Source organism: Bombus impatiens, unplaced genomic scaffold, assembly GCF_000188095.3.
Source record: "Bombus impatiens unplaced genomic scaffold, BIMP_2.2 scf_0060, whole genome shotgun sequence".
In the NCBI taxonomy this organism is placed as follows: domain Eukaryota; kingdom Metazoa; phylum Arthropoda; class Insecta; order Hymenoptera; family Apidae; genus Bombus; species Bombus impatiens.
This window is the reverse complement of record NT_176479.1, coordinates 273,624-297,485: the sequence shown is the minus strand read 5'-3', so window position 1 is coordinate 297,485 and position 23,862 is coordinate 273,624. Positions and strand designations below refer to the sequence as shown.

The following is a 23,862-nucleotide window of genomic DNA, read 5'->3' as shown; positions in this document are numbered from 1 at the left end:
CAAAAATTCATTAAAATTTATAACTAAATAATGGAGAAAACGTTTCGTAGTGTCGCGATAAGCAACGTTGTTTGCGCCTTTTAGTTACTTTTAAGCGTGTCTGCGACGCAACTAACGCTTACGTCGTTATTGCTATGAGATACGGTAGTCAACACAAATATTTCAATAACGAGGTTACTGCCATCTAGTGGACAGAAATGTTCGGAAGATTATGAAACTTTTAGCTGCTTTTACAGTGAAAAGATTAGAGATCTTAGTTATATCTAGTAACGAATTTATTTCAAAATTTGCAAACTTGCGGTTACATTGTCATTGTGCTGGAACGGCAATATGTATGTCCGTGTACGTGAAATAGCTCTAAAGTTTGTTAAAAATGTGCTATATCGTGGAACTAACGTTAGCATACGTACTCGTTACGACATTATCAAAAATCGATACAGCAGAGTTGAGAAAGGAAATTTTTGTTCTCATTGAAGGAATCCAACACCAAAGACCACAGAGTTGATTCCAACGATTTGGCAACCAGTCATTCAAGGGGATAGGTATATTTATATGAATATTAACAAGACGCTCAAAATGGAAAGTTGCAGTAAAGAGGGACAGAGATTCGATTGGAAGAAAATCAAAAACAAATTGTAACATTCGATCGTATGATTTAACATTTATAAAGGATCAAACATTAAGATAGCAGGCCTATCTCGTCGATAAACCAACATTTGAGATATTTTATATTCATTATTATATTCATAAATATTCGCACGTGTATTATTTTTGATGCAAAAATAAAATACTTTTTTACGAACTATGTTAATACTTTCTTCCTTACTATCCGAATTATTATTCCTCAAATAACTTTAATTATTTAATGAAACGAAAATGCTTTAATCTATAAATATTACTAACTACTGCATGAATTACTATATCTACTATCCTTTATTAGAACAATATTCGAATACTTTAAACCACGAAGAGAATTATAATAGTTATACAGAATGTCACAAAATATATGGTGAATATTTACGGGGTTGAAAACGACATTTTTGTAGTCCAACTTCTTTCATCGTTTTTAATGTCTAGAATTCATCCTACTAATATCCGCCACATATTATGTGACAACCTGTACAAAATTTGTCTACTTTCCAAAATACTAATTCTATTCAACATCTATTCAATAATAAATCGTAATGTTTACTCGTTGACAGCACAAAGTCGACTGTTGCTTGAACGCTCATCGCCGGCTTGCTGCCAGAAGTACTCATGGACTTATAAGACTCTGGAAGCACGGCGCACGCTTATATATATAACCGCGCATGCGCAGAATCATCCATGCCGCAAAATTCTTCCAACTATGCCAATCGTGCGATTCTTTCAAATTTTATCGCGAAAGTTGCACGAAAACTTAAACGAGACCTAACTGAATCACCAAATAAATACGTCCGAATAAAAATATACACTTAAAGATCAGCCCTAATGCGACGAATCGGCGCTCTGTGCGAATTCGCTCGTTCTCGCAGTTCTAACCTAACCTAAGTTCGCCGTATAAACACGCGAGTGACGTTTGAGATTAGTCAACGCTGACCTGGCTTCGTTTCGTAGCGAGATTCCTTGTTTTGTCGCGAACTTCTCATCGCACCTGCACCACCGGAATTATGGACAGTTAAAAATGCCCGCGTGAATAACCGAAATCGCATCTTTACGGGTAAATTCTCAGTGTTCCGCAGATCATTGTACTGGAAAATCGCTCGACAAAATTTAGACCGGCTTCCTTCATCGGTCATCATCGCCAAGATAGATAAAGGTATACACAGACATCTTGTTGTTTAGTTATCAGCCATGTAAACGACGATACGTAATGTCTTCGCGTATTATTCAATTATTACCTCATCCACGGCTTTCAGGAGCGTTAAGAATAATTTCGCGAGATATTTCCTATATAGGGTGGACCGTAAACAGGGCAGTTGCAACTGTTTTTTTCAGAATTGGTAACCGAAGGGAGAGAGATAGAGAGAGAGAGATTGAACGATAAGCACGTAGAAACTGTTTTTCTTGGAAATGCTTGATTACGAGAGATAAAATTATTTTCCTTATTTTGGAGAACTCAAGATCATTCGGGATTTTTTGCATGGTAAACATGTTAGTGTTAATATATTGTATAAACCTTCTTTCTTATAGCTGGATACGAGATTTCCGTAAATACTTGTATTCTCTAGAAATATGTGTGAAAAACGTTTACAACCTTTGACGGGCAGCATTACATGTGAATATTTTATCTAATATGCGATAAACGGTTTCTTTTTCTTGTATTTTGTTTTTCCGTTTTTGTCAGTTTTCTTCTTTTGCTTCAGTACATTTTTAAACTTCTTGTTCAAGGACGTCACCTTTTGTTTCTCACAGAATTTAAATCGCTTTACTAATAAATAGGGGATAATATCGTTAAATCGTTACACACATAAATAAGAACGGATCAACTTACTTCAAGATATTTTCGTTTAAGCAAAAGAAATAACAATATATATATTCGTATCGTATTTACCACTTAAAAAATTCGGAAAAGCTTTATTATCGTTTAAAGGACAAAAGATTTGTTTCTATTTATAATTTCATGCATCAAAAACAACTCGAAAGTTTTACATTGCTCTCATTTATTCATATCAATCGTAATACAAAACTTCCTAAAACCTAACAATATAAATTAAAAAAGAAAATAAACTATTCACTATCCAGAAGCATTATCACATTATCGAAAACGTATCGCATATTAATCCACGACATTCGTATGCTAATCAATATCGATTACCTGGCGTAAAAGTAACAGATGAAACAATATGTAATAGCTTTTTAAAGGCTAATAACTTTTATCAATAGAACAAACAAATCACAACACCTTGCATGAGTCATTCAACGTACATGTATTAGCGTGACGTGATTATTCTTATAGAGGAAGTATCTACTCTATGTATGTAGTAAACGAGATCTTAATCAATTCTGAATAAAACATGTTATTTCTCGTTGAAAGCGTGCACATCGAATAAACTTAAATCAATTTCCACTCAACTGTCGACTAAAAGCAGCAAAAGAAGAGGCTTTTTCTATGCTGAAAATGAATATTCACATTTACCCTGAAATACGATTAAATCTTCTAGAAGCAGATGGAATGTTTTATAGATTTCTTTACGATCATCCTTCTATCACAAAGTTGTTACAGAAAGGAAGAAGAATAGGGACTATAAGGAGATGAAAAGTAGTGATTCTTTTATTTCCTTATCCTTGATCAGTTGCAAGAGAGTCCATTTACCTTATTAACCCCTTCCCGTACTTTAGCGAGTCAGACTCGCGATGAAGATTTTGGCCCAAACATGAATATCGCGAGTCTGACTCGCGACCAGATACTTGGACCAAACCGAACTCGCGGACTGTTTTTTTACCCGTTACGATCGTGACTGGATGTTAGTTCCTGTTTACGAACATCAGTCTGACCTGTTTCGTCGAACTAAATGGCACGGGAAGGGGTTAATGAGTAAAAATACAGAACGTTTGTTGCGTAAGTTTAATCATAGGAAAGGAAATAGGATAATTGTCGTACATTTACAAAACATTGCTGTTAGCTATTTAAAAGTCATAAATGTCGCTAATTGTTAAGGAGAAAATATGCGATTGACGCATAGATCCTCGTTATTCATCAGGATTCCAAAGCCAATAGGTTCCTCTACGTACGTAAAAATTTAGTCATTAACATTCTATCAATTTATGATAGAGATCTAAGTATTGACTTTTCACGAAAGAAGGCAAAACATGCGAAAGAACACGTGAGATCTTCAAAAGAAACAAAAAGTTTATAATCTGATTCTAAAGGAAGGCTATGTTTGAGTAAAAGTTTCAGGAATAACACATCAATTTATCAATTTATAAAATTCTTTCACTTTTGGTTTAATTAATACAATGAAATACTGTATAGTAGCGATAGCCTACCTTGATCAGATAATTTATATTGAATAGTCCTCACTTTAAATTGTAAAGAATTGAAGTTGAAATTACAATTCAAACTTATCGTTAGTTGTAATAGAATTTTTCGCAAACTACGATCCTTGGCACAAGTGTGATTCAATACTACGAAACAAGCGGTTAATTTCCACAAGAAAATCCATTTGTTTCTCAAACGAAAAAGAAGGAATGTCTTTTTACCCATTATTCCCATTTTTCATATAACTACTCGTTTTTATGATAATAATAAACGTTATTCTCAATAGCATCTAGGACTCAGCCCGGACCAAGATGGCTACGCAGACCCCTTATTTGGATGCTATTCAATCAATTCCCGGCGACACCCCTGGTGAGAAGCTCAAATGGATAGCGGACTTCGTGAAGCAACAGCTATCCGTGTCCGACAATCTGGAAGATGTAGTCGAGTATGAGAAAATCCCAAAACCTCTTATACCTCTGGTACAAATTCAGGCAGCCATAATGTTAAACAAGAAAGATCCCAAGAATCAGAGCACTTACGAGGCTATAGCAGAAGCTCTAAAATCGGAAGACAAATTGATCGTGAACAAAGCTTTGAAAGTCAGCAACTTCTTCAATGGTACCAACGAAAGTATCACTAATACTGAATATTTTTTCGAAAATTTATTTCCATACGTTTCTTTGAACACTAGAACGCGGATCATCAAAGCTTTGGCCTTGCACTTAGGACCCAGGAACTCTACCCTCGCTGAAAAATTCTTCTTATCAATAGACTCGTTTTACGGTCTAGAGCACGCCTTACCTTTGCTATTAGCATGCAGTGACACTTTTGTATATAACACTATTCTAGAAAAGAGGATGGTACTAAGACGAAACATGGTTAAACTGTTCTTCCGCAAGAATCCAGACCTCGTCGTGCGCTATCTTCGACTGAGCAAGCCGACAAACTACTCCTGTGCGAGAAAACTTCCTTCGGTGAATATCCATGATTTTACTGACATTCTGGTGGGATTGGTCAAGACACGAATAGAGTCGTTTGCAGAACTATGCGAAATGCACGAGAAAGATCCACCAAAAATACTTCTGAGCAACAAGAGCGTCGAAGCGTTCCTGAAGAATGGCAAAGAATACCTGGAGCGAAACGCCAAGTTGTACATTACGATGATTCCTTTGAAGAGTATCGACGACAACTACATGGAAATTATATTTCCAAAACTATTACCAGATAATATCAAAGACTTTGACACTGATAACATGTTGAATTATTTGAAGTACTATCGACAGGATAGAAAGAGGGAGCTTTTCTTGAGAACTTATCAGCAAGTATATAATAGCTGTATTTTGGACGATTCGAAGAAGGTAACTGCTAATTTATTGGAAATATTGCATCCCAGGGATCGAATCAATCAGGCGAAGATCAAATTGCACGCTGAAATTGAAAACTACAAGAAAAGCGAAAATACAGTTATGTGGGAGTGTTTTTTAGCTATTGAAGATTCGTTAACACTGTTCAGAAATGAAATTCGTAAAACCTCACAAATGGAACATAGAATGCGTCTAGCTTGTAGAATGATCCATTCTTGCAAGATAAACAACGATGATCTGGCACTGATAAAAGTCTTGACGTATTTGAAGGACAGGCACTGTAATGAGCAACCTTGGTTCCTATACGAGGTGTTCAAGACTTTGTTGAAACTCTATGATCTTCCTCAAATGGGTGAGGATTGTTGGACGATATTAATTGACATGATAGTACGTGCTCATGTGAAAAAGGACTTGTTGTTCTTGAATGACGTCGGCGTGAAGATGATAGAAGCTGCCATTCACTATAAAATAAATCAGAATCAACCGTTTCATGAGTTAATTGATATGCTGATAGATTTAAAGATTACGAAATGCAGAGGCCACTGGAATATTCTTCAGAAGTATCACAACTACGAGAGAATGTGTCTGGAGGATTGCCTAAACATCGTTTCACAAAAATATAATTCAGACCAGATTCCCTGGAAGCAAGACAGAGCTGAAATCCTTTCCGATCTCTGTTCTTCGATTTATTATTATAACGAGGTCCACGTGAACAAAGCTTCTCGTATAGAACGCATGGCGGTCAAAAACTATCCATGGTTGCTGGAAGCGATAGAGGAAATTATATCTACGATCAAACAGAATGACGTTTATGCAGTTGTAAATCTTCAGGATATGTTCATAAAATACGAAATGGATCTATACGAGCGTTTTTGGCCAAGAACCAGAAAGATAGGTGAAATAGAAATAAGCGGGGCTTTAAAACTTTTGAAGAGAAACCCGCAAGAAATTCTGGATCATTGGAAGGAATATCTAAACGCTTGCAAGGATAACTGGAAGGAAAGGCACACGAAACTCTTCATTAAGGCTATACGTTGGTACAAGGAGATTCCAATTAAATTCGCAGAACAGTGTCTTCAAGATCTGACTGAAAAAAAGGAAGAGGTCTGTTTAGATATCTTAAGCATTCTCGTTTACGGAGAAACGTTCTCAAAGATCATAGAACCGTTGATCCCAACGAGCAAGACGCTGAATATTCATCAAACAGGTGCAAAAACTAATTACCATTTCATTCGACACCTTGTATATGGCATCAGACTCGCAAATCCACCGGTGCCTCTGACAATGTTGAATAGATTGTGCCAAGGGGACTACCTACCACTGGCCCTAACTGCTTTGGTAAACGTTTGTAGAAGAACGAATGTAATGGATGTGATACCTTTTGCTAGAATGTTATCCAGTCAGAAATCAACCGTTCGGAAACACGGGATGAAATTGATGCGTATCGTGGCATCCCGTAATCATTTACTTAACTTCTTCCAAACGCAATGGAAGATCGAAAAGAATCAGTCTATCCGTGAAGTAATATTCTTCATAATCGCACAATTGTTCCAGGAAGAACCAGAAATCCCTACGTGGCTATTGTTCTCTCATATAATCTCCTCGCTCACACTGCGAGATGAAAAAGTCTGCCTCGTGGTACTTATAATGATCAAATCGCTTCCCGACCATTACGTGGTCGATTTTATTAAACAATCCTTAAATATGATCGACACGCTTGAGAGGCTTGGTCTCTCTAGCGATAAGGTTGCGCAGTATACGAGTACGATGTTGAGCTCCATAGACGTAGGTATTTGCAATCTTCTAGCCGAAAATTTCATCAAATTCCTCATTCAAAGATATCTCTTCCACCAAAATCTGTTTATCTCCAAAAGTTTAAACGAGTTTGTGGTTAGAGTTGTGTTGCTCCCGGAGGGGAAAAAATTCGACGGTCGATTGGAGATCTTCTCCAGTTTGCTTAGGGAGGCCATCACGCGTAGTTACAGCCTACCTAATGCCAGAAATGTCCATCTTTTATCAACGAACATTTCTCTTCGTAGGTTCGTAGATACCGTCATGCACACGGTCTCGTGTTCGGAAAATAAGATACGGTTAGTCGATGAAATATTGTCGATGTTTATATCCACTCTTCATCCTCTGATGGACCCCACATCGTACTTGCAATTAACATTTTTGAGGGCGCAACTTACTTCGATCACGCCAGTGCAATACGGATTAAATGTGGGCCAAAAGTTGTGTGATTTGGTTAAGATATTCTCGCCGCATTTTGTATTTTTCATGACTGATATTTTACAAAATATGCCGCTATCGAATTCGTTCGAGTATTACAATAAAATTGAGATCGATTTAGGGATAATCGAGGGATTGGTAGAAATCAACAGCGTCCCATCTATGCTAATGGCAGTGCAAATGATGTACTCCATTAATATAAACGAGTATCAGGGATTGAACGAAGTAACAGATTTCGAAGATATCGATACCTGTAACGAGTATCAGGGATCGAACGAGCATCAGGAAATGACTATCAGACGCGATGGGATCTTAATAAAGTTAATGCAAAGTAAGCTTCCGGCGGTCAGGGCCATGGTCTGTGAAATTATTAATAAAAGAAATTTGAACAACTTTAACATAGATTTATCGAGTTCGATCTGAAAAGGATGGTCAATGGTTCGGTATTGATCGTTGGTTGCCAGTTACTAATCGCGTGTGCAATTGCTGTTCGTATTTTACATTTTATTCGATGGAGTAGAACGAAAGACACACAATGGACGAACGATTGTGATTTTCGCGATAAATGGTTATTGGGTAGTTGATCGAACGATGGATTTTTATGCTTGTCGATACGAGTTAGAGGACGATACGACGCAATTTCAGCGATTAGATAGATCGTTAGACTGTGAAAGCTCGTGTAAAGCTCGCGAGATTTATTTGTTTGTCAGATGTATTTTTTATATTGTACATATAGAAATGTTAAGCACGCGAAGACGCTCAAAGATACTATTTAAGAAAATACCATTGTGATACGAGTCTCGGAACGTTACGTGCATTTAATTATGCATTCGATGTCATAGTACGCATACGAGCCATGTAATAAAGTATTGCACCAATGCGTGGTGTAGTCTTTCTTTTTTATTGAAATTCTACCGTATTTATATAGGAATTTTATCGTGTTATGTAGCCTGAAATTTACAGATTTACAAGATGTTATAAATAAAAAGAATTCAAGACTCTGTAATAAATTTATGTAATTAACGTAATAACAACAGTTAATATGATAACGATTTAAGTTTTTCATTTCCCATTTCTATTTTCCACCATTTCCACGTAGACCGTAAACAATTCTTCCAAAAAAACGATATTACTCGCTGTGAGGCGACCGATGACGTTACTGCGAATACGTTAAGGTATTGAATAGTGAGATAGATACAATTCGTATTAAGCTTTATGTTATAATAATATCGTTGCTCGAAATTGAAAACATTTGCGTCATAATATCAAAGAAAGCTTTTATTCGATTATTAAAATCATACGTGTCGTCGAATCAGAAACTTTCTCGGAAACTGAAGCCGAGCGACGATAACATACATAGAGAAAAGTTGTTCGGTATGTTGTACCTGACAATATATTTCAAAGGCATTGGAATCGGTGAGGTCGTCCGCTTTGTAAATAATTGCAATATCTCATCGGCTGTGCAACCTCGCACGCGAATAAACTAGCCGTAAGCTGCTACACATATTATACTTTGAATAGTGATGGTTAGTATTTATATACAGGGTGGTTGGAAAAGGGGTGATTCTACGCGAAGAAAGAAGTCGAAAATATAGAATAAAAATTTAAAAATTTAAAAATTTTAAAAATTAAAAAAATAACGTCAATCGAGACAATTATCTATCATACAGTGAGATCCGTTATAACGAGACGTGCACGCGTACCGAGCGAAAATTCAAAGTCGATTTTTTCGAAAACAAAGCCTCGAACGAAAAATTTTTATTCTATATTTTCGCTCTCTTTTTTCGCGTAGAATCACCCCCTTTCCGCCTGTACCACCAGTTACCAACCACCCTGTATATAACTGATTTAGTATTTATATAAAAAGAATTTTGCAAAGCACCGAATCTACGTCGCACTTGGTCGTGTGAAAAGTTTAGACGACCTAGCCGTATCGGATTTTGCACCAAACAACATTTTCGATAAACCACAATTCTCAATCAACCGACAAAGGAGCGCTTATAGAAATGCAGATTACGAGGTCTTTGTGCGATAAACTGCCAACGAGAGGACCTACCCTATACACTGAGAAAGGAATTATCTCGTTATCGGTCCAACAGTTGCAGAACAATCACCGAACACCCGTAAACGAAATTGCAGGACGACAAATTCCTCGCGATAACAATAGAACAAATCGAACAAATTTTGCAACTGGGACCAATCGGTGTATTACTTCTACAAGATGCGAAAGATTTCATTCCGATAGGACAATCCACTCGAGAGTAAGAGAAAATGGGAGAAATACGAACGCTTGAAATACAATTTCAATGAAAACCAAACTACAGGAAGTAATCACGCGTTATTGTTTAGACATTTCCCTTTAGATTTTCTACTTAAAAAAAGAGATAAATCAAATAAATAAAATAACGAATTATATAAATGATCATGGAAATATAAAACTTTCACATGACTTTAACAAGGTACCACTTACTGTCCGTAACTACCTGAAGCTTTTTAGACATGGTGCAATCATCACAAAACGAGGCCCACTTAGTGTTGAAAATACGACAGATAACATTGTTCAACAGGAATTACAACTATTTAATTTTACAATCTTCTGGATTTTAGTGGACCAAGTACAAATGCGCAAATCGTTTTTTTCTTTCTAGAGCCCAATTTTCGAGAAAAACGAATTTCGAAAAGATTGCATATTTTCAATTTTGGAGATGTTTTCTGCCAATAGCAGCTATCGAGTTGCTATTGAGACGAAAACACTTATATGTTTAAATAATGATCGAACTGAAAAGGATACCTGAAACACAGCGCATCTTCTTCCTGAAATTTTTCCATTTACTTCAAAAACCAAAAAATCTAAGAGAAAATCTAACCGTAGCACACGACGGAGGAAATATTTCTACCGAGGAAAGCATCGAATGCGAAGTTTGAGAAGACCAACATACATAAAAATACAGGGTGGTTGGTAACTGATGGTACAAGCGGGAAGGGGGTGATTCTACGCGAAAAAAGAAGTCGAAAACATAGAATAAAAATTTTTCGTTCGAGGCTTCGTTTTCGAGAAAATCGACTTTGAATTCTCGCTCGGTACGCGTGCACTTTATCGCGTCTCGTTATAACGGATCTCACTGTAGATCGTTGTCTCGATGGAAAAATTAAAAAAAAAAAAAAAATTGTTATTCTATATTTTCGACTTCTTTTTTCACGTAGAATCACCCCCTTTCCGCATGTACCACCAGTTACCAACCACCCTGTATATGTATAAATACGCATTTACTCATCCAACTGAGATTTCTTTCTTCTCTTCTTTCTCCGAAATTGGTATAACAATAGAGTATACGTGTTTTTGGAACATTTCGCTTTTGTTGTTTGTAGGTCTTTTTTCGCGTTTCTAACCGAATTCCTTTGTACACGGTATTTCGTGGAAAAAATGCGATTGTACAGTGAAACTGGTGATGTAAAAAAAGAACTTACGCGAGGCGTCGAAACCAGTGATGAAATTTGGACACTGGGCGTATGCAGTCGTTCCTGCTGGAGTATTTGGCCAGCAGGACCATCCGTCAAATGTCATCCGACAGTATGGCTCTGAAAGATATAAAAAGCATTTCTCTATGAAGTATACTATTTATCCTGTTTCGGTTAAATGAAACGATCTTTTCGCATTTTTATCTCCACTATCCGTAGCTAGAGAATGTGTCAAACTCGTCTTAATATTTAAACGAGGGAAGCATTTTGTTCTTTCGATTTATATCGATAACAATTTCAGGCAACTGAATTTCAGACAATAAATAAGACTTAAAAATAAATAAATAAAAAATAAACAGATCGATGGCTTTTAGTTAAATCTTTATGAATATGCAATAATTTAATTACAAGGCGTTCATAACTTTGATGTATACTCTTCGTAATACTTTCTGTCTTATTTAAAATCTAAAATAATCCGACAGAATAATCCAAAGGAAAGCAACCCAATAGGTTTCTCGGAGCATTCGCAAGAAAACAACGCGTTATATTACATCGGATCTCGTAATAACTCCGTTAAAATCATAAGCTTTGTTATTTGGCCAAAACAATTTAAACAGCATCTATCGTTAACTCGCAGCCGGCTACTTTTGTCTCAAGCTCTCTTCATATAATGGCATACCGTAAACAGAGATGAGAAAAGAGGGAAAAACAAGGAGGGAAATGAAGAGAATCTCTATATTTAGAACTCTTCTTCTGGCATGTACAATCGTGTTTCTCAATTTCGTTTCGAGCGAATGCAAATGTTGTGGATAACAGCTATTACGTAGTATCTTCTTCTTTTTCATTCCCCGACGGAATACTATCCGCAGTTAATTGAAACAGCGATATCCAGACGCTTTGGAAATCACCTCAGATACTCTCGGATCACGTAACAGAAGTGAACCTAATTCTTGTCGTAATAAACGCCGTTTCATGAAATAAATTGAACGAATCTTTTTACGGGATTCCGGACACGATGAAAAGTGGCTCGAAAGGTACGTATTCAGCACGTGAAGAGACGTAGGTGAATTTCAAGAATCTCTGCTAGTCGTTGGAACATGTGCATTTCACGTTTGATAGCTTCTACGTCATATCAGGCAATATCAGGGGAAATTGATACGCGTATAATACGCGTATGTAGAATACGTGATGTGAAAATGTAATGGTATGTAGCGGCGAACAGCGTTTGAGATTCAGTTTACGTATATTTCGTTGCGAATTTTCCAACGACTTAAATTAATTTAAATTAGCCTTAAAAAATTTGTTGTTCAGTTTAATTTATTATATGTTTGCGATTGATAATAATACGTAGGATAACGCGTCCCTTTTAAAATGTTCCTTGTCTCTGCTTTCTTCTACTTCTCCTCCCTTTTCTCCTTTTCGTTTTTCTTTTCCCTTGCCCATCTTCTATTCTCTTTCCTTCTTTCCTTCGTTCGACGAAAATTTCCATATCCTAACGAGGAAATTCGCAAGACAAAACGTCGACCAGTAAAATACAATATTCAAACAAATCTAGATCAGTAATTGAGTTTCGTATTTTTACTTTTATCCCCCTGTTCCTCTTCTATTTCCGGTTTAAGTTGGCACACGCGTGTAAGTATGAATAAAGAGGATCTTCGAAACGTATCGTTGAAAGTATTATATTTAGAAATGCGACGAGTAAATAATCACGTGATTCGCGACAATTTATTCGTGAATACCGTTTTTACAAATGCATTGCGTTATTCATTAATAAAACATTTATACAGGGTGGTTGGTAACTGGTGGTACAAGCGGAAAGGGGGTGATTCTACGCGAAAAAAGAAGTCGCAAATATAGAATAAAAATTTAAAAATTCAAAAATTTAAAAATTTAAAAATTTGAAAATTTAAAAATTTGAAAATTTAAAAATTTGAAAATTTAAAAATTTGAAAATTTAAAAATTTGAAAATTTAAAAATTTGAAAATTTAAAAATTTGAAAATTTAAAAATTTGAAAATTTAAAAATTTGAAAATTTAAAAATTTGAAAATTTAAAAATTTGAAAATTTAAAAATTTGAAAATTTAAAAATTTGAAAATTTAAAAATTTGAAAATTTAAAAATTTGAAAATTTAAAAATTTGAAAATTTAAAAATTTGAAAATTTAAAAATTTGAAAATTTAAAAATTTGAAAATTTAAAAATTTGAAAATTTAAAAATTTGAAAATTTAAAAATTTGAAAATTTAAAAATTTGAAAATTTAAAAATTTGAAAATTTAAAAATTTGAAAATTTAAAAATTTGAAAATTTAAAAATTTGAAAATTTAAAAATTTGAAAATTTAAAAATTTGAAAATTTAAAAATTTAAAAATTTAAAAATTTAAAAATTTAAAAATTTAAAAATTTAAAAATTTAAAAATTTTAAAAATTTTAAAAATAACGTCAATAGAGACAACGATCTACAGTGAGATCCGTTATAACGAGACGCGATAAAGTGCGTACCGAGCGAAAATTCAAAGTCGATTTTCTCGAAAACGAAGCCTCGAACGAAAAATTTTTATTCTATATTTTCGACTTCTTTTTTCGCGTAGACTCACCCCCTTTCCGCTTGTACCACCAGTTACCAACCATCCTGTATATACTTACGTAGCTTTATTTGCAATTTCTCAGAGAATCGTGGAAAAATAACCAACGTTTGAAATCCTATCGACCATCCGTATCGGCCTCGATCACAGCAAATGTACAAAGAAATAGAAAATTTAACGAATTCAATAAAACGGCTAAACGTTAATTCTAGCTAACGTATCGCGAAGAGAATTAAAAGCGCAATGGTTATTTACGTCTACAAATGGAATTGGAAATTTATTCAATCACGATTTATATTTATTTCGCCGGCGATCATGGATGGTGTCATTTTATTTCAGAGCATTTCAATACTCCAGTAACAACAAATATCGCGCGCAAAATTTCATGCAAATCGATATTTCTTCAATCTTCTAGCTTCAACGTCGATTTGCTCGTTCGCTTTGTATCTAAGTCGTCAACTAAAAACAATAGATAGTTTACAAACTTTTGATACAAATCGAACGTGAATAGAAACGGCGCGAGATCGATCAAGTTTTCCTCTCAACTTATCAGGTTGTTCGTATTGTTCATATCGGACAATGACTCTAAAGTGCAGAATTACGCCGGAAAATTTTGCTCTCGATTCACAACCTGCTAAAATATCTCGCTGTTTAATTAAATCCAATATCGTAACGTGTGATCGAACGTGCTATTAATGATCGAACGTGCTATTAATGATCGAACGTGATACTAATGATCGAAGAACGTTAAACGATTAACGAGCTTGAACGTCAATCGACGTTAGCGCGTACATAAATTACGATCGTCAGTGATCGTTTGTCCGACAAAATGTCTGGCCATTTGCAAGGATAGTCATCATGACGGCGAAACGTAGCAAAACGAATAATATTCGCTTTGGAGATCTCCGCTGTATAATACCGTGCAATTTAAACAAGATATTACGTATTTGGATCGAAAACGATAAACGTTAATGTTTAACACTCTGATTGCCACGTTGGTCATATGTGACCTGCCACACTGTGATCATTGATGACCGAAGCGCTTGAACTTCTTACGATTGTAAAAACTGTATGAAAATTGACAGTTAGGGCATTTTGAATATAACCGATAAATAGAAGACACTTTGAAATAAAAAGTGTCGCATTGAACGATTAAACATTTTTACTAGAACATCTAAAAAAATGCATCTAACGATGCACTGTGTTTGCATCGATATCTTTGAGGGCTAATCTACGAATATTATTATAAACACAGCTTAGAAAATAATCGTAAATTCTGCTTTATAATCATATAATCGAAGTTAGAAGTACGAACATACCTTACTATTATATATAGAACGAGCAAATACCGTTTACTAATATCTTGTGCGCGTTTCAACAACTAAAGCAGTAAAAATAACTGCAGTAAAATACACTATTTATCGACTATCGTACTTTAGTTTATACGTAACGAAATGGAAAACAGCCTAATCTATGAATAATGCAAATTTGTCGCAGGATAAGATTTTATTTTTTCCTTTGTCATATAGTATCGCGAAAGTAACCTCGAGCTGCTTGAACTTATAATAAGGCAATTAAATTCGAAAGAAGAAAGGGAGCTTTTAATGGAAAGCTAGTGAAAACCTTGAAAAACGATTACATGTACATAATCAGAATCGATTGGAAATTAACGAGCCATCGCGTTTAATAGGTCGAACAAGCTGAGCGCGAGCTGAGATCTAACTTCGAAATAAACGGAAATAATAATTTTTCTTTTTTTTTACTACACTCAATCAGATCCTCTGAACGATAGCTTCTTTCCTGTGTTCGTTGTATGAAAGAGAAACAGAGAAGAGCTGTTTTTCCTCGAGCTTGAACAAATTTAATCTCTTTCAGAGGGTATAATACTCTGTCATAAGACGACCATAGAAATAAATAAATCGAGAAGTGGCTAATTCGTCAATCTCTTATAACGTATTTACCGTTTTCGTATCATATAGCCCAATTTAAAATAATAAGAAATGAATCAATATTGATTATTTGATATATTATTATTAAATATAATCTCTACAAAGGAACTGCATGTATTTTATATTCCGATAAAACGAGTAGCAATCTGACGAAGCAGAATAGCATAAAAGTAACTCATTATTATCTCTTCGACGGAAAATGTCTATTATCGTTCGAGTCATAGAACACTAAACAAAACGCATTATCTCGCAAAACAACGAATATTTTCCTCTAGACGATAATTTAATGTAAAACTTGTTTATATAGGATAGAATAGTCTATCTCTTTATATAGAATGGACGGAAGTAAAAGTGGATAATTATGAATAGATAAACATCGAGGAACGAAGTTATATTTTAGCTGCAAGAAATTGGCAGAGAAAGTAGAAAGTGTAAAAATCGATTTATTTGAAATATCCCATGTTATAGAATATTTTGTAATTCTACGTGAATTTGGCAGCAAACACGTCATTCTATGCATTCTACGCACAAGTAATTCAATTACTTAATACTAAAAAGTAAATTCGGTACGAAATACATCATGCAACACGGACTAAAGTATCAGGTTGTCCGAAAAGGTTCTTTCGTTTCATAAGGAAATAATAGACGCACAATGCTTTTTGTTTTATATTAGTTTATCGAATTACGCACGAACATAATAATAGAAAAATAGAACGAAATGGATCATACCTAATTCAGTAAAATAATATAAAACAGAAATCCTTGTTCATCTATTATCACTTTATAAAACGAAAGAAACTTTTTCAACGATCTAATACTTCTGAAGGATGGAAAGTATATATTTTTGTTTAAATATCCTGCCAACTAGAGAATATATTACAAATGAGATATTTATTTCAAATATTCCAGATCATATACGGTAATCTATGATGTCGTCCAACTTTTTGACCATGAATAGCGAGAGAAGGAAAAGTATAGCCTCCCTCTCTAACCGTTCGAACCGTATCAAAGTAGAGCAATTATTGGTTTTCAACAAATATAGGAACTGCATTTGCTCGAAATTCAAACAGTCGCAACACGCAAGTATATTGTAGGTTGATAAGCTGCGTGAAATTCAAAGGAAAAGCAAAATGGCCTATTCATCTTTCGACTGTGTAACAAGTCGTTAACTCCGAACGGTGGACATGCTTTCGAGCGAAGAACAACGTAACACGCTGGCCAGAACGATATAATGTACAGCGGCACGTATTCTTGATTAATGTGAACGTCACCTATTCCACTCGCAACTTACATCGTGCACATGGTTGCATTTTCCTCGAGAAATTGCCGGTCGAAACTCGTAATTAACGTGACTAGGAAGCCGATTACCTCTCGCCATGTGACATAGTTTCCGCGTTAAAGAAAATAAAAATAGAGAGCCAGTCTTTGGGGACCGTGTTTCCTTATGACACGTGGATTTAACGTGCCACGATTTTTCACCGACGCGGGGTTGAAAAGGAAAGGATCGAAACAGTGTAAAACGAATTTTTAACATGTTCGTGGATGCAAAAGACGACTAAAGTGTTTGGAATTTAATATGAGTGTAATTTTTCATGTTTTAATTAAATATTCCGATATTCCGATTTCTCGCAGAATTCGTAATTTTCCCGCTATATTTTTCATTTTCTATTCGAACGCGCAGTGTGTTAAAAAATATATTTTCAAATGAATTTTAAGCCGCGCTGATCGATGGAACTCGATTGATTTATAGTACCGACCTTTTTCGTTGGTTCTTTCTCGTATAAAAAAAATTGTACAATAAATTCCGTCACTGACACGTACCGTGACGAATACTTGCTTCACCTTGAACAGAAATACGTACAACTCTTTAAATTATTAACGACAGATAGCTGGAACCAAGTCCAATTCTCGTGTATTCGTTTACTGTTCGTTATTAACGAATTAATAAAATATCGAAATTAATAAAAGTTATAGAAATAATTCGTCGCACTAGCAATGCACAAATTGTCATTTCAAGATAACATATCGTTTGGTTGGAGATTCGAGTCGAAACATTATTTAAATAAGTTTAAAGCGTTCGTTAAAGAGAGGGAGGATGAAACGTCGTAACGCAGGTTTGTTAAGAAAATCAATATTTATCTAGTCCGTTTTACTTAATATTTTAGTACGCCGGTAACGAAACCGAGATTCGTTAAATTTAACCGTATTATTCATCAAGATTATCTAATTAGGCGTCAGAACAAAGAAACGGGGAAAGTTCTATACTTGTTCTCTTTATCTTTCATTTAAGGGCTCTCGATTCTGATTATAAAAGGCTCGCGAGCTTTTATGCATTCTCGGGGACCTTAAATGTACAAAAACAAATAGAACGCGCATAATATGCAAAAATATTCGAAGAGAGATAGTCGGTTACTAGATTTGGAGGGGGATATTTTTATCTGCTCGTTTCTTCGATTATATTCATGGAAATATACAGCTACGTAATTTTCACTAAAATACAATTTCACGATGTGCATGAGAAAGAAGGAAGTGTCAACGCGTTAACGATATTTCAATAAAGCGAGAAGACGAAAATCTGGGTGAATTTCGAACGATGGTCCCTCGTGTAAGTGGAAACGTCCCATCGTTGCAACGATAAATCTCTTCGACGACATTGACTCTCACGAGTTTGAAGAATTATTGCCCGAACAGAATTTCGTAATTCGCCAATAGTTCCTTTTATTGCGTTTTTTGTCTCCCGCCGTTCAACGTGATCCGTAACAGAAGGGATTAGTTCGGAAGTAATTTCACGTACGATCAAATCATGCGATGATTTATTCGTTGGTTAAGAAGATTTAAGGCCTAAAACGACACGAAGTTAACAAGAGTATCTTTCTATATCATATATCTATGTAGATCATATTCTATATGATAACGTCAGTCTTCAATTATTTCTATTTTAACGATCTTAAGTACTTTGTACTTTAAACTATGTTTGAATTAAATAAAAGGCGTTATTAATATCGCATATTATTATTAATATACAGGATGGTTAGTAACTGGTGGTACAGACGGAAAGGGGATGATTCTACGCGAGAAAAGAAGTCGAAAATATAGAATAAAAATTTTTTTTTTTAATTTTTCCATCGAGACAACGATGTACAGAGAGATTCGTTATAACGAGACGCGATAAAGTGCACGCGTACAGAGCCAAAATTTAAAGTCGATTTTCTCGAAAACAAAGCCTCGAACGAAAAATTTTTATTCTATATTTTCGACTTCTTTTTTCGCGTAGAATCACCCCCTTTCCGCTAGTACCACCAGTTACCAACCAGTATAATTAATTATTCAGCAAGTGTAACGATAATATCGATGTAATAAACGACAAATATCTAGTTTAATTAGCCAATTATTTTAAAAACAAACAGTGATTAAATTTATTTTAAACGTTAACTAAATACACGTCAATTATATTCAATCACCGATCACTGATCGAGTTTATTATACAGAAGTAATTAAATTGCTCCGGTGAATTTGCGATTGAGCCAAATCCTCTATTTGCTACACATTTACACGAATAACAGGCAGGTGAATTTATGTTCGTCCTTGAACCAATCATTCTGTACTATGGAACAACAAAACACATTGTATTGTAAACAGAATAGTATATAGAAACGAATAATAGTCGGACAGAGGAAAGAAGGGGGAAAAAATGGAATTTTTATCATTGATATAGGACGACAACAGAAAATTACAAAATACATATAAATAATAAGAAACTAGAGATAGGAATGGAAACAGCGAAGGTTAGGAAAATATTTTTTAACAACGTGGAAAGTTAACAATATCATTAACTTTCGACCTACGAGATAACATTGTATTTCGATTGGTATTTACGAAGCAACGTTCGATAAGCTTTAATTGATTCGCGAAACAGAAGGAAACTGTATGTTGATAATTTTGATTTATAGCGCATTATTATCGTCGACCTGTAAAATCTAGAATAGCCGATTATACAGGGTGCTATCGAAAGTTATCTACAAGATAAAAAAAGGATATAGAATAAAATTTGTTCGTACGAAGCTCAGTTCCCGGAAAATTCAAATGTGAAAATTTATTAAGTATACTTAAACTGGACTAATCATCTATTTGTAAACGTATTTATAAATAATACGACGTTATTGCAGATAACAAAGCGAAAATAAGTAAAAAACGTAGAATACAATATTTCCGCTTGAGGCTTTATTTTCAAGAAAATAGTAATATAGTAACTAATAGTACTAATTCTTTCGAACTGAATATATAACTATAGTAATTAATCCTTTCAAAAAAAAAATCTTATTCTCATCTTCTGTAAATATCATCTCGTTCGCGCATAACTTTTGGCCGCACCCTGTATAATATTTACGTGTAGCAATTTCAATCTTTTATTTCATCCGTAATTTATATTCGTTAAATATAATAGATTTATTATTTCTTACCATTTATTGTTCATATCTATGTTCGTGTTCATGTTCATGTTTATATTATGTCGTGTCGTGTCCTATGTTGTTGTTATTGTCGTTTCACTTCAAGATTAATTAATGATAATTAACAACAGCCAATGTACGAAATGTGTACGTACGCATTTATTACATAATTATGTAAATTATCTTTAAATAATAACGTATTGTAGTATTTGTGTGTATTTGTAAATAGTAACGTATTGTATAATATAGTCAATGTTATTCTTCTTATGATAATATTCGTATTGATAACAAAGTTGTAAATTTAACTTCCTATTTTTCCTTACTTATTCCGTTTCCATTATTCTTTTCGTATTATTCTTTCTGTTTTTATCGTGCTCCCGGGTTTATTCTATAAAAACACACAAAATCCCGTATCTCCCTATGTATTAATGGCCACATACTGGCATACTTTGTTTCCTCTAAATTTTTGTATTGTTACACCGTGAAATATATTTATCAATGCCCCTGTACTTCTATTTAGTGCAACAAAATTTCGCCAGACATCAGTGTGCACGAAGTTTAACATAATATTTACCACGTGCACCATGTGTTTAGCACGATGTAGCGACTCAATATGTATCGTGGTTGCGATAAACTTTTTAAACCACAACACTTTATAGTAATTACACTAAACTATACATCCATCGTTTTAATATCATCCTTTTTACAAATTGATTAACAATGCAATTCGGCAAATTTCGTCGTCTCATATAGTACACAGTTTTTAATCACAGATTAGTAAAGGTTTTTTTTTCGTTTATTAACCAAAACATAACTTCGTCACTGCCAGATAATTATCATAAAGGCCACCTGCCATATTCAAAAATATTTTTCTTTCAGCTTATAAAACACGCTGTGTTATTGCAGTTATATAATCGTATTTATATACCAGGTAGTTCGTATATTAACATTAATATACAGTTCGTTCTCAAGGAAATCGACTTTCGACATTTGACGAGTATACTTTAGCTTGGTAAGTGGAGACTGAAGAAGAGTAAATAATCGAGCGGGCTTTAAACTGCATTTGAATAGAAGTGAAGCACGTAGAATACAATTTTTCCGTAAAACGCTTCATTTTCGAGAAAAATAAATTTTTAAATATATCGTGCGTAAAAGGTTTAACGTTTAAAAATTGTATAATAAAATTATACAACGCATTTTGACCATGTAACGTCGTACATGTTTTTAAGTTTAATTAACTACTTGATCGGTTGAAAGGCAGATTAATTGTTTTCATGATACCTAACTATCTTTTACGCTTTCGTACTTACCACATTAAAAATTCGGAAAACGGGACACGGATAACCGACACTTCGCTGTACCCACGAATTTTCGAACTCGATTTTCTCAGAAACGAAACGTCACATGAAAAAATGTTATTCCACGTCTTCGACTTATTTTTTCACGTAGAATCAAATCCTGTTCGGTTGTACTACGATCGCCACCACACTCTATTGCTATTTGCGTATGATATTTTGTACAGTTATCACGATACTATTGGGCTGGCAACTAAACGATTGCGGATTTTGTCATTAGGTGGTATCGACAAAATCCGCAATTACTTAGTTGCCAAGCCAATATTTTAAAACCTTCGCGTTATTCAAGATGATAAATATTTCTTTGACTTTAAGCGATAACTTGCCTGATAAAAACAGCAATATATTTGCATAGTATAATTCATAATACATATAATTGACAGTAATTACAGCACAAGGTTGCCGACTACAATGTTCCATGTTATGATTCATAGTTTATTCTTACTTGCTAATACGAGCGAACAAAAATTGTAACTGGTACGATAAATTATCCGATAATTATGACAAAACGGCTACATAATTTTCTGTAATAAAGAAACGATTGAAAACATTCTAGAAATTCTATCTGCAACACTGGCGTAACCGCCAAAATCGTGTTGCGAGATATTCAAGGTTGGAAATAGCTTTTTTTTTTTGTTTCTTTGTAGAATCGAGATATTTACGAAAAAAATGTAAATTCGATATTGCGCAAATTTTAGAAAATGACATTGAAAAAGAACGACTATTTTACTTTCAGTAAAAAGTGACAAAGCTTTGGAAAGGTGATTTTGGATGCCTTTCGATTCAGCAGTCGCTGGAAGTTTAAATAAATCCAACAGCCAGCTTGTACGAGACATTATGATAGACAGTAAGTCCATATAATTCTGTTTCGGTCAAAAATGAACGAGATAAAATTGTTTCGCTGAAAGATACAGCGAATATTACCCAGATAGAAACCAAAAGAGCATCGAAAAGAAGGGAACACTCGGACGTGTTAAACGGATCGCCCATCAAACGAAAATTAAAAAAAGAGAAAGCAGAACGAGCGCCAAAGCAAGCTAAAACAGAGAAAATCAACCAGTAGAGACAAACCAAAGGCTAAGAGAAGAAGAACAGTTGCGAAAGATTTGAAAAATTTAGAGGAAAGCGACGAAGAAAAGAAGAAGAATATTTCTACATACTTTGCAGTGAAAAATATGTTTCTTCTCCGAAGGAGGAGGGAGGAGGAAAGAACGCTCTGGCAGCAACAGTTTTGCTATTGATTACTCTGTTCAACAAATTTTGATTCCTCTTCCTTTTTTTTTTTTTTCAATTTTACGATCTTTAATACATGACTCTTGTAAACTTTTGGAAACTGAACACGAAGCTGCGAACGTTTGTTCTCAGTTTGTTTCTATAGGGCGTAGTTTTCGAGCAAATCAATCTTGAAAAAAATTGGAAATTTTCAACTTTGGAGATGTTTTGTGCTTTTATTGTACAATACTCGGCAACGATGATATTCAAGCGATTTTGTTACACCGAGCGGCAAGCAACCTCCGACATTGAGTACCATTATCGTCGCTGTTTATGTTTGCCGAAATTTGTTCCCTTTTATGTTTGATACGAAACGTGATTTTCTAATTTTTCCCGATGCTTCTCATAGTAGAAGTATCTGTCCTGCTGCTGGCTATTGTTAGATTCTCTTCTAGTCCGTTTATTCCAAATAAATTGAAAAACGTAAGCAAAAAGGTGGCGTGTCCTTGGACACTTGTTTCACTTTGATCATTATTTAAACATATTTAAATATTCGTCTCGACAGCAGCTCGGTGGCTGCAACTGTAAGAGCACAAAACGTCTGCGAAGTTGAGAATCTACAACTTTTGTCAAAATTAATTTTTTTTTTTCAAAGCTTATTTTTTTCGAAAAATCGGTTTTGAAAAAAAAACGGTTTATAGATTCATACTTAGTCAAAGAAGTATAGAATTATCTACCGTAATTTGCAAGATTATCACACGGTTGAAAATTATACTACTTACGATATTTTTGCGAACTAACGAATCTCATTTGCAGTAAACAATTGTAATTACCGGAAAAACTTTGGAGTTACGGTCAGCAAGGTTTTTGTTAAGATCGTGTAAAATTTTTATGTTTTTCTCATCGTTCTTGTAATTCGTTGTTTTATTTTGTTTATGGAAGAGAAATGTTTAACAAGTAAACATCGTTTGACGAGCATACACGTCAAACAAGAACTTTGTTACGGTGCGTTTGACGCGTATACTCGTCGTCGCTTGTATTTATTTACGCACTCCACCACCTAACTCCATGAGAGATTTCTCTGAACGTTGTTGGAGTCGTTGTTGATATAAAAATTCGCTCTTTCTCGTTTCTCCTTTTTTTCAAACCCTCCGTCGGCAATATAGATTTTTACTAACGCGGTCGATGTTATGAGTTTCCCGTCCTTGACCTGATTTCTTATTGTTTCGGGCTTTAGAAAAATCTAAAAGAATTCCAAGCTACTCGTTATAACTTGCTATATAGGTGATACTCTAGCCAAAT

The 23,862-nt window shown here is 34.6% G+C and overlaps 3 protein-coding genes and 1 long non-coding RNA gene across 7 annotated transcripts in view; 3 read left to right on the top strand and 1 right to left on the bottom strand.

Moving 5' to 3' along the window:
• LOC105682053 (esterase FE4) overlaps positions 1-805 on the top strand; it is a 35,846-nt gene extending 35,041 nt beyond the window's left edge. For both annotated transcript variants that reach the window (XM_024372299.2, XM_012393801.3), the window contains exon 8: positions 477-805. In XM_024372299.2, coding sequence (XP_024228067.1) covers positions 477-639 — 163 coding nt within the window. In that variant the 3' untranslated portion in view covers positions 640-805. The remainder of the gene's footprint in view (positions 1-476) is intronic.
• Positions 1-23,862, bottom strand: part of LOC100750065 (calcitonin gene-related peptide type 1 receptor-like) — a 134,194-nt gene that overhangs the window by 41,951 nt on the left and 68,381 nt on the right. The window contains 1 exon segment of the mRNA XM_033324696.1: positions 11,023-11,133. Within this exon segment, the coding sequence (XP_033180587.1) occupies positions 11,023-11,133 (111 nt within the window).
• On the top strand, positions 1,200-8,606 carry LOC117152539. 2 transcript variants are annotated; one of them, XM_033324693.1, is made up of 2 exons: positions 1,200-1,798; positions 4,248-8,606. In XM_033324693.1, the coding sequence occupies exon 2, from the start codon at positions 4,273-4,275 to the stop codon at positions 7,975-7,977; it is 3,705 nt and encodes a 1,234-aa protein (XP_033180584.1). In that variant the 5' UTR covers positions 1,200-1,798; positions 4,248-4,272; the 3' UTR covers positions 7,978-8,606. The 2 variants fall into 2 exon arrangements, with proteins under 2 accessions (XP_033180584.1, XP_033180585.1); XM_033324694.1 differs by lacking the exon at positions 1,200-1,798 and adding an exon at positions 3,518-3,541.
• LOC112214045 lies at positions 11,514-22,460 on the top strand. Of its 2 annotated transcripts, none has more exons than XR_002947966.2 (3): positions 11,514-12,047; positions 22,085-22,195; positions 22,277-22,460. It is a non-coding gene; the product is annotated as an uncharacterized LOC112214045 (long non-coding RNA). The 2 variants fall into 2 exon arrangements; XR_002947967.2 differs by lacking the exon at positions 11,514-12,047 and adding an exon at positions 21,607-21,960.

Excerpts from the sequence above, each read along its gene's own strand:
- LOC117152539 (XM_033324693.1), top strand. The coding sequence starts at position 4,273 with ATGGCTACGCAGACCCCTTATTTGGATGCTATTCAATCAATTCCCGGC.